Below are 15,849 nucleotides of genomic sequence, written 5' to 3'. Positions count from 1 at the left end.
AGAGGTTTTCATTACCTTTCTTTTGTTGTTGTTGTTGTTGTTTTTGAGATGGAGTTTTGCTTTTGTTGCCCAGGCTGCAGTGCAATGGCGCAATCGGCTCACCGCAACCTCCGCCTCCCGGATTCAAGCGATTCTCCTGCCTCAGCCTCCCGAGCAGCTGGGATTACAGGCATGTGCCACCAAGCCTGGCTAATTTTGTATTTTTAGTATTTTGTAATTTTGTATTTTGAGTAGAGACAGGGTTTCTCCATGTTGGTCAGGCTGGTCTCAAACTCCTGACCTCAGGTGATCCACCTGCCTTGGCTTCCCAAAGTGCTGAGATTACAGGCGTAAGCCACCACATTCAGCCTCATTTTTAAGAGAAGGGGCTTCACTCTGTCACCCAGGAGGGAGTGCAATGGCATGATTTTGGTTTACTGCAGCCTCGATTTCCCAGGCTCAAGCGATTCTCCTGCCTCTGCCCTGAGTAGCTGGGACTACAGGTGCATGCTGCCGCACCTGGCTAATTTTTCTTTTTTTTCTAGAGACAAGTTTTTGTCATGTTGCCCAGCCTGGACTTGAATTCCTGAGTTAAGATGATCCATCCTCCTCGACCTCCCAAAGTGCTGGGATTAGTGTGAGTCACCATACCTGGCCAGTTTTCATCACCTTTGATTAGAGATGGGGACCTGTAATCCCATGTTGATCCAATTTTTCAGTTTAGGGAGACTGTTAGGGAACTCAGCTATCTGGTCACTTTATAAGCTAACTACCTAAACAGTGAGAGACATACTAGATAACCTTAGATGGTACCAATCTGTGTGAAGATCTGTAATGGCATGGACAAAGTGCTGGGAACTAAAGGTTCTCTGCTGGTGAAGGAGTCATAGTCTGACTTACTTGCCAATGAAAATACAATTTGGCAATAACATCCTGATCTAGAGGTGTGCTGTTCAATGTGGTAGCCACCAGTCACATGTGGCTATTTAAATAAACTAAAATTAAATAAAAAGTTCAGCTCCTCAGTCACCCAAGGCACATTTCAATTGTTCAACATTAATATGATAGCTAGTGGCTATCATTAAGGACGGTGAAAATTTGTGAAACATTTCTATCATTGCAGAATGTTCTATTGAACGGTGCTGATCCAAGAGAGAAACAAAAAGTCCTCAAAGATATTCTGTCAAGAGACAATATCTTGTTGGGTTGATTGACCACACCAGATAGCTCATATCGAATTTTTATTCTGAACCACTAGAGATTTGAAATAGAAAGGGAATAAGATCTTAAGAGTTTGGTGTGAAGAGTGAAGCTTATTTTTTTCAGTAAAGACACCTTCTGTTAGGGGCTTACTATGAATAATGGTCATAAGCCAGGAGGTGACACAGAATGTGATGCTTTGAAGTCAGGGCTTCCTCAGATTAAGAGTATGTGACCTCACTGGGCAGAAGGAAGTGGTCAAAGGCACTTTTGATAACATGTACAAGAAATGAGTGTGGCTTCACTTTTCTTGAGTTTTCTGGAATTTCCCTTGGTTTCTGACCTCCTTACCTTTCTGTATCGAATTAAATTGGTAAAAATAGGTTAGGCATCCTAAGAAAAGCATGAAACATAACACCCCTTTCTGGCTTAAGAGATTCTCAATGCCTTCCTCAAAAGGAGAGTAATTCTTTTATTAATGCTGTTTCATGTGTGTATTAGTCCATTTCACGCTACTATAAAGAACTACCTGAGACTGGGTTATTTATAAAGAAAAGAGGTTTAATGGACTCACAGTTTCACATGGCTGGGTAGGCGTCAGGAAACTTACAATCATGGCAGAAGGCAAAGGGGAAGCAAGGCACATCTTACATGGCAGCAGGAGAGAGACTGAGGGTGGAACTGCCCAACACTTTTAAACAGTCAGATCACACGAAAACTTTCTCACTATCATGAGAACAGCATGGGGGAAACCACCCCTATGTTCTAATCACATCCCACCAGGTCCCTCCCTCAACATGTGGGGATTACAATTCCAATGACATGTTAGTGGGGACACAGGGCCAAACCATATCAATGTGTCTGTAAAACTTTAAAAGGCATCAAGGAGAGGGAAACGAAATTAAGGGAAGGTATACTTATAATAGTGCAGGATGTCTCTGGTGGCTTGTAGCATGGAGATGCATCTAATCATTTTCAATAGATTCTGAAGAAACATTTGGTTGCCCCCTCCCACCCAAGTCCTTTGATATGGACTTATGAACTGAGGAATTATGAAGCAATGAAGACTGCTTGGGGTCTTCATCTAGCCTGACATCTAGGGCCTAGGTGTCAGGATGCCAAAAAAAATTTATCAGAGATTAAGATGTCTCTCATGGAAATTATGAAGTAGGTTAAGACAGATGTTGAGAGGAGGAAGTCGTCATTCATAGTACAGCTAGAAAGATTAGAAAAGAGACCGTTAGATACAGCCAAGAGTTATCTCTGGTAAATATAACGAGAGCAGTTTCCATGCACTGATGAGATAATTAGGAGGGTGGCTACAGGGAATGAAGAGGGAGTTTCCAGGGCAGCAGTGAAAACATGAGCTCTGGACCTTGTTTAGTCTTGGATATTTCACCATCTTCTCACAAAAGTAAACACTCCGGTACCCAGCAAATACCTGATGAATGAATCTTTGGGAAAGAAAATCATTGAATGCATAAATTCCTTTATTGAAAATATTGGGATAGCACTGCATTACATATAGTCAATATCCATAAATGAAGGGTCACACATTTCTGAATGGACAATACTGTTTTACATAGAGAACACAGCATGTGGATATGCTCTCACAATTATAGTATCATGGACTAAAATAGGTCAGAGTGAAGTATATGCAAAATGACCATTTTGTTTTTTTCCATTTTATTTATTAATAGCATATGGTTGCAGATGGTGTAAATGGTAAACGTGATATCATGAGACATTCCTTATATCTCACACCAACACATTATTTAGCGAGCAGGCTAAGGTGAAACTGCCAGTATGCTGTTAGTCAAGAGTTCTCAGTAGGAGAACTTGAGTGAAATGTACGCCCAGGCTACAGATTTAAAATTTTCTAGCATTCATTTACATTTGCATGGAATGTAAGGAGTATAATAATTGTTGATCTGACAGGAGGCCACTGGACAATTTGTTCTCTTTTACAAATTGTCTAAAATAGGAGAATAATGTAAAGGAAATATTCTAAGAATTGGTTTTTTTTAATGCGGATATGCAAATAGTACTTGTTATAAATTTTTTCCTTTCAAAAATTACCGGGGAAATAATTTATGACAGACCACTTTTCAGCTTTGGCTATTATTAGAAATTTTTTCCTACTAGCAAGCAGTCTTTGGCTTTCATAAAAGTCTGGTAATCAATAATATTGGTTAAGTCTTTATTATTATTGTTACTATTTTTGAGACAGAGTCTTGCTGTCACCCAGGATAGAGTGCAGTGGCACGATCTTGGCTCACTACAACCTCCACCTCCCAGATTTAAGCAATTCTCCTGCCTCAGCCTCCCACGTAGCTGGGATTACAGGCACCTGTCACACACCCGGCTAATTTTTGTACTCTTAGTAGAGAAGGGGTTTCACCATGTTGGCCAGACTGGTCTCAAACTTGTGACCTTGAGTGATCCACCTGCCTCGGCCTAATACAGTGCTGAGATTACAGGCAAAAGCCACCGTGCCTGGCCCTTTATTTTATGTAATAGACGTTTTATGATGTGAAAATAAGTTGACATCTTAAAAATAGGTTTTCCTTTCTATTCCAATTTTGATATGAATGCATTTCTTTGTATTTTTTTCTCAAATAAACGAGTCTACAAACCAAGACAATTGGTCAATCTGACGTTTTTCATTTGATTTTAAAAATGCAGAAATTAATATACTGAGTCTCTTTTAAGACAGAGGCCTGCTCATTAATGTAAAAGTTTGGAAAAGTTATACAAAGAACATTCCGAAAATAAAGTTTTTGTTATTAACACACATGATTTTATAAGAAGCAAAACATTTTTTTTTTCAAAAGCAGGATGTGTTCTAAGTCTAGGTTCACAAAGGTATTCATTTCTATAAATATCAACTTAAGACTGTGAGAAATGATGTATTCTTTTTCACATGAATATGTTCAAGGTAAGTAACTAAAAATGTACCCTTTTATTGACTAAATGGAAAGCTGGCCTATAATAGTCAAATTGATGAATATTCATAATGAGTTTTTAGAAATTTAGAATTATACACTCATATATATGTATATGTACATATACATACACACACACATATATCTTTATATATCCACATACAGATACATAGACATATGCTGCTTAGGACCTATCACCCTAAACAATCAGGGCAAAAAAAAAATTCAATATAAAACTATATAAATCAAACAGATTTGTTCCCAAAACATAGCACAAAATGTATACATTTAATATTTCAAGATTTGACACATTAAAAGAAAAAAAACTGCTGACACATTTCAGACAATACACTACAAATAATAAATAAAAGTTTGTTTTTTTTTTTTAAAAAAAAACCTCATATATTCCCTTTAAGTGCTGTGCACTTACAATTTTTCTAAACGAGACTAACTTTTTCCATGGCAAATAATAGCTGTACATTTTGGTAATGAAAATTATGCTGATAAATACACAAGGCATGTATATATCCACAGTATCTTTTTTTTTTCACAGTTACCAAAAATAAAAATTGCATTCAACTCATATATCCATAAACACTCTGATTCCTCACTGTATGGATTTGAAGGAAGTGGAAGTACAAAGTCTTTTCAACAACCTGGATTTTAAGTTTCTTTCTTCAATGTCTGCCCTCCACGTGGACCTTCCAGAACCTTTCTGCAATGTGATCATGCTCTGAGATGATGGCAAAAGGGAAGCATTGGGGTGGGATGAGGCAGCCTGGGCTGGGGCTTCTTTTTCCAGCCAGCTTTAGGAGGGCTGGTCGAACCCAGTCTTTTAAATGTTATATTTTAAGGCAGTCTGAATTTCACTCAAATGCCCACACCTCCAGATCCTGAACTATGAAGTCTTCCTTTTTGGAAAGAATATCATTATTGAAAGTGCTGCAAGAGTTGCTTCGTCCATGGTATAAATCAGCATCTAGCCATAAACCAAATCGTCCCCTGAAAAGGTTAAAAAAAAAAAAATGGTGAAAACACTTCTGTCTTACATGGCATATGGCACACTGTTCTCTCTTGCCCCCATCTTCTGTCCTTTACACTATTGACAGGCAAAATTCCTAACTGCTTATAAAACCAGGAGACATTTCCTTTATTTCATTTAAATGACTAGTCTTCCTAAAAGACAAGTGGTAACAGTCCCTCATTTAGACACATAAATATTCTATCTTTGATTCTTTGTGTCATGTGTTAGGCCACTGTCCTAATTCCTCTAAGCACATGGACTAGCTAAAATAACCTGACACCGAAGTTTTAACTACGTGGGTCAAAACAGACCCACTCAGGTCAGGTGGTAAAATAACAGTAAGAAAACAAAAACAACAAAAACCTTACCCTCCACCACCAAGTTCTAAAGAACTTATGTCTCCATTGATAAAATATGAATTTTCTCCACTCCACTTAAAGACCTTGGGGAAGAAACACAAAAAAGAAAACAGACATTTTAATCTGGAGAATTAGCAATGAGGAAATATGAAATAGTATCTATGTGTAAAAGGGAACCACCTCACCCCATTGACTGAGGAAGTTTCTGACTGCCAGACTTGGCCCGCACCAGGATGAGACCTCCCAAGGGGTTATGAAGGAAGGAAAACCTTTCAGACACATGGTGTCTCTGACCTGTGACTCTCTGGATCCCAGCCTGAGCAGCCCAGAAGGCCAGGACCCCAAGCAGTTTGTGAGCTACAGTCATAAAGGGCTGACCCAGCTTGGAGTCAGTTCAGGAGAAGTTACAGGACAGCTAACTGCCCCAATGCCTATCCCCTTCCCCAACTGCGGACACTGTTGACATATGGGAGTTGGATATTTCTCCTACCTACGTACCTTGAAATGTGGGCTGAATGTGTATAGAAAAGTTTCGCCTGTGCCATAATAGTGGTCACTGAACTTGAAAGGATGAGTTGCATATGCTCCAAAAATCTGTCAAAAGAAAACAGAAATGTTACCTACATTCAAACCTAAATCCCCAAAGCAAGGCTTTCTGGAGTATTTTTGATACATCATGTTCTGAGATCTATTTCGCAAAGATTATTACTAAACTGGCACTCAAACTTAAAAAGACCACAAATAAAAGAATAAACAAGTATCCTCAGCTCTAACTGGAACCCAAGTAGCCAGCATTCCTGATGCATGCAAAATTCATCTGACAAAGCTCAGACAACTTGTTTGCCAAAGGCTAATAATTTGTTCCAATTTTAAAAGATTTCCAAAGTTCACTATGGAGACAAATTTCTGTTATTGAACATGCGTAACATAATAGAAACATTAAGCAACAAGATACATCTTGCGCACAGAAATGAATGCTTGGGAAAACACAGTCACATCTCTTCCGTATTTTATAAGTGGAGTCATGGCTGGGCATTTCCCCAGAGAAAATGAACTTTCCTTTCTTTTGATTTGTAACAATGAGTTATTAATATGCTTATTCAATTAAAATTATATGCTTAAAAATGACCGATTTACTATAGTTTAGTTCAAAGTGACTTTTAAGAAACAAATAACTCCGTAATATCATGGCCTTGAAAGGTAACTTAGATGTGTTTAAATCAATGGTTCTTGTACTTTTTCTTGTCGGGGTTGGAAGGGGAGCCAGGCTACATGAGGAGCACTGTTTTCAGAATGTGTCCGCCCACAGCCTCAGCATCTCATCCTTCTGTTCACATCCTGAGCAGCTCTTGCAGGGGTGAGCACATGTATTTTGAAAATGTCCCTAGGTGATTCAGACATTCTTCCTATTTCAAATCCCATTTGAAGAACATTGCTTTAAATGTAGGTTATCTGGAAAATGTCATAGCATTTTTCAACAATTATTTCAATTAGATCACAATCTCTGCTGTCTTTTTCACCACTTACACTCAGTTCCTGGCTACTTGAAACACCTAAATATTAGGTAGAAGGCTAGAAACTCTTTCTAACCAGTATTTTTCGTACTTCCTGCTACCAAACCTTTCCCTAGAGCTGCCAAGAACAAAGAAATATAGCACAGTAACAAAACATAAAAAAATACTTTGCCCTTCTTCTGGTGATCGTCCAGAAAAATAACTAAAATACAATCAAAATAGGCATCTATTTTTTAAAGCATGGCATTAAAATATGACAAAAATGGCCGTGGCCATACATGGAAGAAAATGAGTCCCTCTCTGATCAGTCAACAAGAAAAGTTATCTTTATTTTCACAACCTTCACAGAATTTTAAATAATTATTTTCTTTCTTAGCTAAAATTCTCCACCCCACCCCCCCGCTTTTTTAATTTTTAATTTTTTTTATTTTTTATTTTGAGACAGAGTCTCGCTCTGTCGCCCAGGCTGGAGTGCAATGGTGTGATCTCGGCCCCTCTGCAACCTCTACTTCTCAGGTTCAAGTGATTCCCCTGCCTCAGCCTCCTGAGTAGCTGGGATTACAGGCACACACCACCAAGTCTGGCTAATTTTTGTATTTTTAGTAGAGACGGGGTTTCACCATGTTGGTCAGGCTGGTCTTGAACTCTTGGCCTCGGGTGATCCACCTGTCTCGGCCTCCCAAAGTGCTGGGATTACAGGTGTGAGCCACCACACCTGGCCTTATAGCTAAAATTTTCTTAGCAATTCTGGAAATGCATTTAAAGACTAAGGGCTGGATGATATTAGGGAATTACAGTTAATTTTGTTAGATCTATTGCATTGTGATTATGAGAAAATGTCTTTTTTTCTATGAATGTGTTTAAAAAGAAATTATATAAAACAACTTTTATATAATACTGTTGTTCAGCCTATACCATATAAAAACGTAATACATTTAGTAATAGCAGAACAAACGAATCCAAGGGAATAGATGAAGAGTAACCCAGAAATGATAAAAGGAAAGTCATATAACAAAACATATAAATGTACATTTGCTCTCCTTTCTTCTCTCAACTTCCTTAGCAGACATAAAATTATGTAACATAGTAATCATAACAATCTATTGCTATATTTGTAATATATACAGATGCATAACATTAGTACCACAAAAAGTTAAAAGATGTAGTCGAGCAAAATAGGAGCAATATTTCTATACCTCACTAGAAGTTAGTAATTAGTCTCTATTAACTGCCTGATGATTGTTCTATCGTTTTCAGCAATGCCTGGTGGTATCAATTATTCTGCAGTCTGATTCACTTAAATGTAGGTTCCTTTGCATGGACAGTTTCTTTGGCCAGACTATGAAGTTTACCCTCAATCCAGAAAGGCTCTCCTTAGCTATCTCTTTTCTTGGATCTCTCTGGTAAAGTAGATGGTCTACAGTTTAATTTTTTGCTTTCCTGGCTACAACCTTCTTCTTAACACCAAAATTCTCATTGTTTTCTAGAGTGCCCTTTGGTTTGAACTTCCCCATGTGTGTCTAAACAAAGTCAGTTCCTTTGGGTAGAGCTTTAGAACTCTATGCCCTGTGGCCTGCCTCTTCCCCTGGGGAAAAAATCTCTAACCCACTGCTCTGAAGCTAGGGACTAGACAGCGACAGTAGCCTCTGGTCTTGGCTTGCCTCATCTGGTGCAAAACTTCTGCCCTGTGAGCTGAAACAGGAGTAGTAGAGACTCCAGTATTCTCAGCCTGCCATGCCTACGGTACAGCATGGCTCTGTGAGTGGAGGGTGGGTAGAAGAAAGCCCCCTACCTCTAGGCCACACCTGCTTGGATTTTAGCTTTAGAAACACAGACCTTGGGTGGGAGATAAGAAATGCAGAGGACCCACAGCGAGAGAGGGACACCATAACCCTTGACTGGCAGCTGTGGGAAGACAGTGCCCCATCTTCTTGGCCACACATGCCCAGAGTGGAACCACGGTCAGTCTCAGCGGGAGGTTAGGGAAGGGAGAGGGTTGTGCCTCAAGTGCCACAGAATCCCACTGTTATAACTAAGATTAATTCGATTTTCTTGAATAAATATTCCCTCATTTGCTTAGAATAATTTCTAGAGACTTTAAGTGATTGTTGTTTTTGTTATTTCTACAAGCTTAGGTTCTTTCACTTTTATGTTAGAATTTCATATCATTCATTTTCAGACACATTTGCAGGTGTTGTTCTATCATGTTCTCAAACACAGCAAAGCCACAGTTTCCCCTTCAGGGTAGACAGGGTGCAGAAAGTAAAGTTAGCGTCTGGTTGTCCTCAAATCACACAAGTGCCTCCAGGGTACATGACTCAGCAAGACTCCACCCAGTGACAAGACTGTAACCTTCAGTTGTAGGCCTCCTTTACAAACCTCACAGGAAGCTTGGTAAAACTGTGCTTCATCAATACCTGTTCTGTGTGAACCATCGCATTCCTCAACAAGTGTGATAATTTGGTAAATAAACAGGACAAACAATCTATACTTAGGTGAGAGTCTGTGTGTGTGCTCTAAGATAATATAGCCATACTTCATCCAAAACATAACGTCCAATTCTCAAACATTTCACTCAATTCCTAAGTCCCTTTTAAACCACATGTTATCATTATTTTAATTTGTTTATCTTGACTCTACCCACCTTTCAGCTTGCATCATTATTAAGCAAAATGTCAGCAATCAGGAAATAACAATAGTAACAATGATAGCTAAATTAATTCCCACAACTCTTAAGCTACAATAATATTACAATAAAGTCACAAAGATCACTGTTAAGAAAGTGTCTTTGGTACCCCGATTTGTTCCCTAATTTTTCTCAAGACAAATCATGACAGCCAAGTTCTATTTCCCATAAAATGATCCCATGTATATGGCTCATTACGACGTGGATATGTCTCAGTATAAAAATGCTGTGCTTCATAGTAAGCTCCCCAATGCTTAGTAGTGCCTAACACCCAGCAGGCACTAACTAGATATTTGCTGAATGGATGAATAAATGAATTAATGAATAAATGTTGAGTAAAATCTGCTTCAATGCCAGAAAATGTGGTCAATGCCACATCTTAAAATCTTAAGTCAAACTGAAATGAGCAATGAGCAGATATGAATGATGCCTTCCTTTCGTGATGGAAGAGACTGACTGGGAAGTGACTGAAAAAAACCTGGCCAGATTCCACTCACAATCTGAGCTGACTTGCGGGAAGAGGTAACAGTGCAGGGACACAGGGGTAATAACTAGTTTTCACTAGTTTCTCCAAGAAAGACCAGCTGTAACACAGGCAAAACTACAATCAAGAATGGTACAGTGCATTTTCTGTGGTTTCTTAACAATTGGGCCCCTCAGGCACAACACACTATGGCCTTGACTGGCTGTCCATCATATCCAAAATGCAGGCAAGGTTTGTGGGCACTACTTTGGCTACCTGGGAAAGGAGCTGGTATGGCACTGGAACTTATTTCTGCAACTATTTCCAAATCCAGATCTCACTCTACCCCAACTTTCCAGATTTTAGGCTGTAGGATATCATAAAGCTCCTTAGAATGTGACTGTATTTGGAAGTATGATCCATTTCATTTTGGAGATGATTCTGAAATATGTAAGGGTGGAAGGCCATAATGATTGGGATTTACTTCAAAATATTTCAACAGAGAAAAAACAAGGATAAAAAAAGAGAAGGCAAAATCCTGTTAACTGTGGAATGTGGGTGATGGAAGTATATGGTACTAGTCTCTCTACTGTTGGGAATTTTGAAAAATTATCATTAAAAAATATTCTTTATGAGAGGGACAGGCCTCACCTGATTATCCATATCTTTGATGACCAATAGGACAGGACTGTCTAGTGATGCCGATTTCCGGTAGAGCGTCTTCAAGCTGGTCCCGTGCTCTAACGTGCTATAGGCCAGTCTCCATGGATACCCTTGCACCCTTGCAGGAAGGCGTCGGGCCAGCTACAAAGCCAAAGGAAGACATGTAAACGGAAGGTTCACACACAACTTGCTCATGAACATGTGGCACAAAACGAATGCCTATTGTTCAAATTCAGTGTCATACACTTACATAGTGCCCCTCCTTACTCTGGCAAATATTTGCTATTCTAAATCAAGAAAATGATTGTTGGACAGTGTTTACCTTGGCAAGGATACTGCCCAGGAGGTGTTTTCCCATTCAGGGACATGACTATGGAGTCCCTATCCTACTATATATTTGAAGATGCAGAATAAGCGGGATAAAGAGGTATAATCTAGACACACGCCGTTCCTTTCCACTTCAACCTGGCTTTTACGAAACAGTTCATATTTTCCCAAGTTTTCTTTCTAAACACTCAGAGGCTCAGAACTGCTACTGACAACTGCAGCTTTGTACAGAAGTGAGGGCAAAAAAACAGGGACGTTTAGTGTTAGAAGTCAGGTGTCATCTGTTCTTATTGCACCTATATCTTTCACCTGTATCAATATTTAAACTTGGCCATAAATAACCAATAATGTATATCTCTTCAAGAATATTACCAAAGGAGGCCATGAAGTGCTGAGTCTTCAGAGTGCTTAAAATCAGTTCCAGTGTCAGTGTGAATCTCCCACCTCTATAATTACTGGGTCAAGCTTCTTGGCTTTCTTGGGTCTTTCGTGGTTCCTCGGTAAACTTGGGAGCTGAACTTAAGGATTCTTTAAGGTCTCTAAAATTCATGTCTCTAAGCTGACTGGTGAGGGAAGCGCCAGAGGTTCCTTACTACAGGTCAAACATAAGTTCATTATAATATTTCATACATCTCAAGTAAACATTCAGAAACTATAAAGTACACAAAGAAAATTCTAGAAAAAGGAAAAATTATCCACAGGTAGGTATTTTTCATAAAGCAAACAGAGTGTATTTGCTATTTTACTTTTATTGAGCCTGATACATCAAAGCTATTGGAACTCTGCAATAATTATGAGGACAAATTTGGATCCTTTTAAAAGTGTCTTAGGACTATGGTAGGACACTGACAATTTTTATTTTTTTAAGATTAGAAATGGTTTTTCCTTCAGGTTTGAGAGAAGGATGTTAGTGTCTGACCAACTCCTCGTACTACCAAGAAGGCAGCAGGGAATGCAACTTTTCAGAGGCAGAGCAGGGGGCACTGGCCTTAGTGGGCTGCTGGCGTTCCTCCTTCCTCACAAGCCTCATCCTTCAGCCCAAATGAGAAGGGCAAATGCATTCAGGGATGGGAAGTTTTTTTTTTTTTTTTTTTGAGACAGAGTCTCACTCTGTTACGCAGGCTGGAATGCAGTGGTGCCATCTCGGCTCACTGCAACCTCCACCTTCCGGGCTCAAATGATTCTCCTGTCTCAGCCTCCTAAGTAGCTGGGATTAGAGGTGTGCGCCATCACACCCAGCTAATTTTTGTATTTTTAGTAGAGATGTGGTTTTGCCATGTTGGCCAGGCTGGTCTCAAACTCCTGACCTCAAGTGATCTGTCTGCCTCGGCCTCCCAAAGTGCGAGGATTACAGGCGTGAGTCACTGCGCCTGGCAAAGGGAAATATTTCTAAAAGCCTAGGAAGCTCAACCCTTGGTGGCCAGGGCGAGCCCACCTGCTCGATGTGCATATTCTCCAGGAGCGCACTGGGGGGCCGTAGGACAGGCAGCACCTCCTCATCCTCATCTTCATAGTAGCTGCACGTGCTCTTCCTGCGCTTTGCCTCCTCAACAGTGATGATCTGAAATGAGAAAACAAGCCAAGAGAAATAACTTATTGGCTTTTCTTCTAACTGTTAATAAAAAAAATCACTCCAGGGGCACCGCTGCCTGAAAACTTGGCACTTCAGCAACAGGAAATCAGCTGAACAGGACTTTGGGGAAATGGCTAATGTTTCAGTTTCAGAACAAATGCACAATTTAAAACAGTACAGTCGAGGCAGTTAATATGTATAAATTAAAGCCACAAGTCACAAGGCTAGACTTGGTGGCTCATGCCTGTATGCCCAGCACTTTGGGAGGCCAAGGCAGGAGGAAGATGGCTTGAGCCCAGGAGTTTGAGACCAGCCTGGGCAACATGACAGGACCCCCATCTCTATATAAAAATAAAATAAATAAAGTCACGAGCTTTCCAGTTTTACTATAGCTGCTGATTGCTCAGTCACTGAGAATAGTATTTAACACCAGAAGTACAGCTTTCTACCTTTGAAATGCCCTAAATGATTCTCCTTCAGCCTTGAGATTTAGCATCTGAATTGTTGAAGGACTGATCAGAGATCATTCAGTAAGACTTCTACACATAGGGAGTTTGCAATGATAAGGATAGTTTTTAATCAGGTTCCTGATGTTTTCTCTTTAGGTTGTACACATAGAAACCACTTCTGTTAGAAATAATGAATGATAACAGCTACTGGGAGCACGAGTACAAAGAAGTGTGAAGCTTTAGTCTAAATTACAACCAGGTTACAATTATTTATGTACCGTTCAGAGATGACAAAAATATTCTCCCCTTCTAAACCCAGAAACATCAGATTGTACAAAACATTTATTATTTAACTATAGCTATGCTTATGAATTATCAAAGTTCATTTTACCCTAAAATCCATTTTTGGCCCTTCTTAAATTATGGATAAATCACTGGATTATTTTTAAATTGAAGGATGTATATTAGGCTTCTTGGCCTTTTGTGTAAGATCAAGTGAAGGATTATATTAGACAACTAATTCACCAAAATTTACTAGTACTAATTATTTTGTATTATAGAGAAAAACATTTAAGTTAAATCCAGTGCAAGTTGTCAGGCAGTAGTGTATTACTCAATTTCCAATATGCACAATGACAGATACAAAGTACCTGCTGGCGTCTGAGCCAGATTTACAAGTAGGAAAATTAAGCTTACTAATTTTACCATCTTCTGGGGGAGTGTTTCCGTAGTGAAAACACTATCAAGAATCACAAACCAAGCATGTAAATGAATGAAATAACACACTCCGTTTTTGGCAAACTTTGTATTTATCACAAGTATAAAATGAAGCTGTGGAATGAAAAAAAATCAAATATGGATTTCTGGCTCCAACAAGAAGAGGCAGCCACACCATAACCCTCTCCACAGCGAATAAAATACCTGCTGGTATTTTATGACAGCACAATACTTTCTAATTAGAACGACTTTCAAAGCAAACTCGGAGGCAGATCACTGAGGATTCACGAGCACCTTATTAGTCCTCAGGACACACTCCAACATACCTTCACAAAAGGCTCTTCGTCAGGTCTGGCACAATAGAAAACCTGGATGTCCAAGGATAATCTTTGGCCTCTCATTGTGAGCAGTGAGAAGCGTGGCTCTCTCTCTAATGAGGAACAAGTTTTCTCTCCACTCTGCTTCTACACCAGTTACTTGTAGCCACGCTGAGCTACAACTGTTTTCTCAGTATCTAGTTTCCTGCACGATTGAGTTTCTGTTTCCCTCAGGAGAAGGTTCAACATTTCTACAGGAACACACCCAAATTAGGATTTAGAGCAAACACACTTCCTGCCAGGCATCGTAAGGACACTTTCACCTTTGAAACGGTGGTTTCCCAACACTATGATAAAACCCCATTGTTATGTTCTCATTTATTTTTTCTTTTCCTTCTTATACTTTTCGTCCTAACAGTCCCTCCAGTGAACATAGCTTTCCTAGCCCTGCCTTTTCAGAGTTTTTTTTCCTTTTTTTTTCTTCCCCCCAGCACCTTCTTTAAGGCTAAAGCTCCATTTAAAATGGTATGCGTGATCCCTGGTATCAGCTTGAATCTCAAAGGAAGGATGAAAAGGAGCCTTCAATGGAGGTAGGCGTCATTACAGTTAGAACAAACAACAAACGGCGTTTCACTTCAATACTATGTCATGTTTCTCGGTGGGAGGGACTTAAAAGAATGGGAGAACATCTGGTTTACATGAGGCTGTGATGATGTCATCTTACATGTAGTTTTATAAAACAGTTGGCAGAGTAATACTTATGTTTTTACATTTGGAATTAGTCTTACTGACTAACAAGCATGAAGAGTCCTCCTCTACACTTCAGATCAGATGTCAGTAGGTTAGAAGGAAATATAGATCAGCACTGGATCAATTTGCAGTGATCTTTCTGTGACTCTTCCAGATTCAGAGTGGCCTTTCAGTCTTGGGCACAGCTGTGGGGATCAGGGTGTACTGTATTGCTCATACTGGGGGTCAGTTATAAAGAAGACTCTGGCAGATACTTAGAGACCAGTCCCAGGCCAGCAGAACTGACTCTCAATGCAACAGCCTGAGCACAACCTGGGGCAGAATGCCAGCAAGACAACACTCTCCTCTGGGCCCCTGGGACTCCAGGACAGCGGACATTTATTGAGTATTTCCTATATGATGGTGGGTGCCAGGTGCTTTGCCAGACACATAAAGCTGCTCACAGTCTCCAGCAGGTGAGGAGATAGGCGAGAGACAATTCTAAATAAATGGATGCCATTCCATATGACTGTAAAAGGCAAATAAAATCTTGGGATCACGAACTCACTACAACAAGAGGCGAAGTTAAGCTTGGAAACTGAGACACACAAACAAAAACCATCTTTCCTTTTGTTTCTAAACAGCTGTCTCCCCAGGTGGTCTCCCTCACCTGGACAGTGTAAATTAACAGCTTATTTTCACAAGTCGGAAACAAGAGCAGACTAGAAATTGTCCCACTGCTCACCCCCAGACCAATGCATACTGGACTTCTTCCACGACTCTGTTTACTGTATCTTATGTAAAGTGCAGATTTACTGTGCACAAGGCATACATAAAGGAGGGCTCCTCTACCCTCTCCTTTGCACATGCAACATGTGGATTCAGTGCACACTAATCAAAGCCT

At 39.8% G+C, this 15,849-nt stretch overlaps 1 protein-coding gene across 9 annotated transcripts in view; it reads right to left on the bottom strand.

Annotated features, from left to right (window-relative positions):
• Positions 1-2,648: 2,648 nt before the first annotated feature.
• Positions 2,649-15,849, bottom strand: part of NCOA7 (nuclear receptor coactivator 7) — a 149,257-nt gene continuing 136,056 nt past the window's right edge. For 5 of the 9 annotated variants that reach the window (XM_023230601.2, XM_023230600.2, XM_023230599.2 and 2 more), the window contains 5 exons: positions 12,596-12,721; positions 10,822-10,974; positions 6,006-6,101; positions 5,517-5,590; positions 2,649-5,126 (listed from right to left, as the gene is read on the bottom strand). In XM_023230601.2, the coding sequence (XP_023086369.1) occupies positions 4,991-5,126; positions 5,517-5,590; positions 6,006-6,101; positions 10,822-10,974; positions 12,596-12,721 (585 nt within the window). In that variant the 3' untranslated portion in view covers positions 2,649-4,990. Of the gene's footprint in view, positions 5,127-5,516; positions 5,591-6,005; positions 6,102-10,821; positions 10,975-12,595; positions 12,722-14,225; positions 14,833-15,849 lie in introns of those variants that run through there. The other 4 variants (XM_023230596.1, XM_023230597.1, XM_023230595.1 and 1 more) reach the window with 2 other exon arrangements.

The sequence above is a fragment of the Piliocolobus tephrosceles genome, chromosome 5, assembly GCF_002776525.5.
Source record: "Piliocolobus tephrosceles isolate RC106 chromosome 5, ASM277652v3, whole genome shotgun sequence".
NCBI classification, from domain to species: Eukaryota; Metazoa; Chordata; class Mammalia; order Primates; family Cercopithecidae; genus Piliocolobus; species Piliocolobus tephrosceles.
Note: the sequence above shows the minus strand (reverse complement) of the source record. Positions and strands in the feature narration are given on the sequence as shown.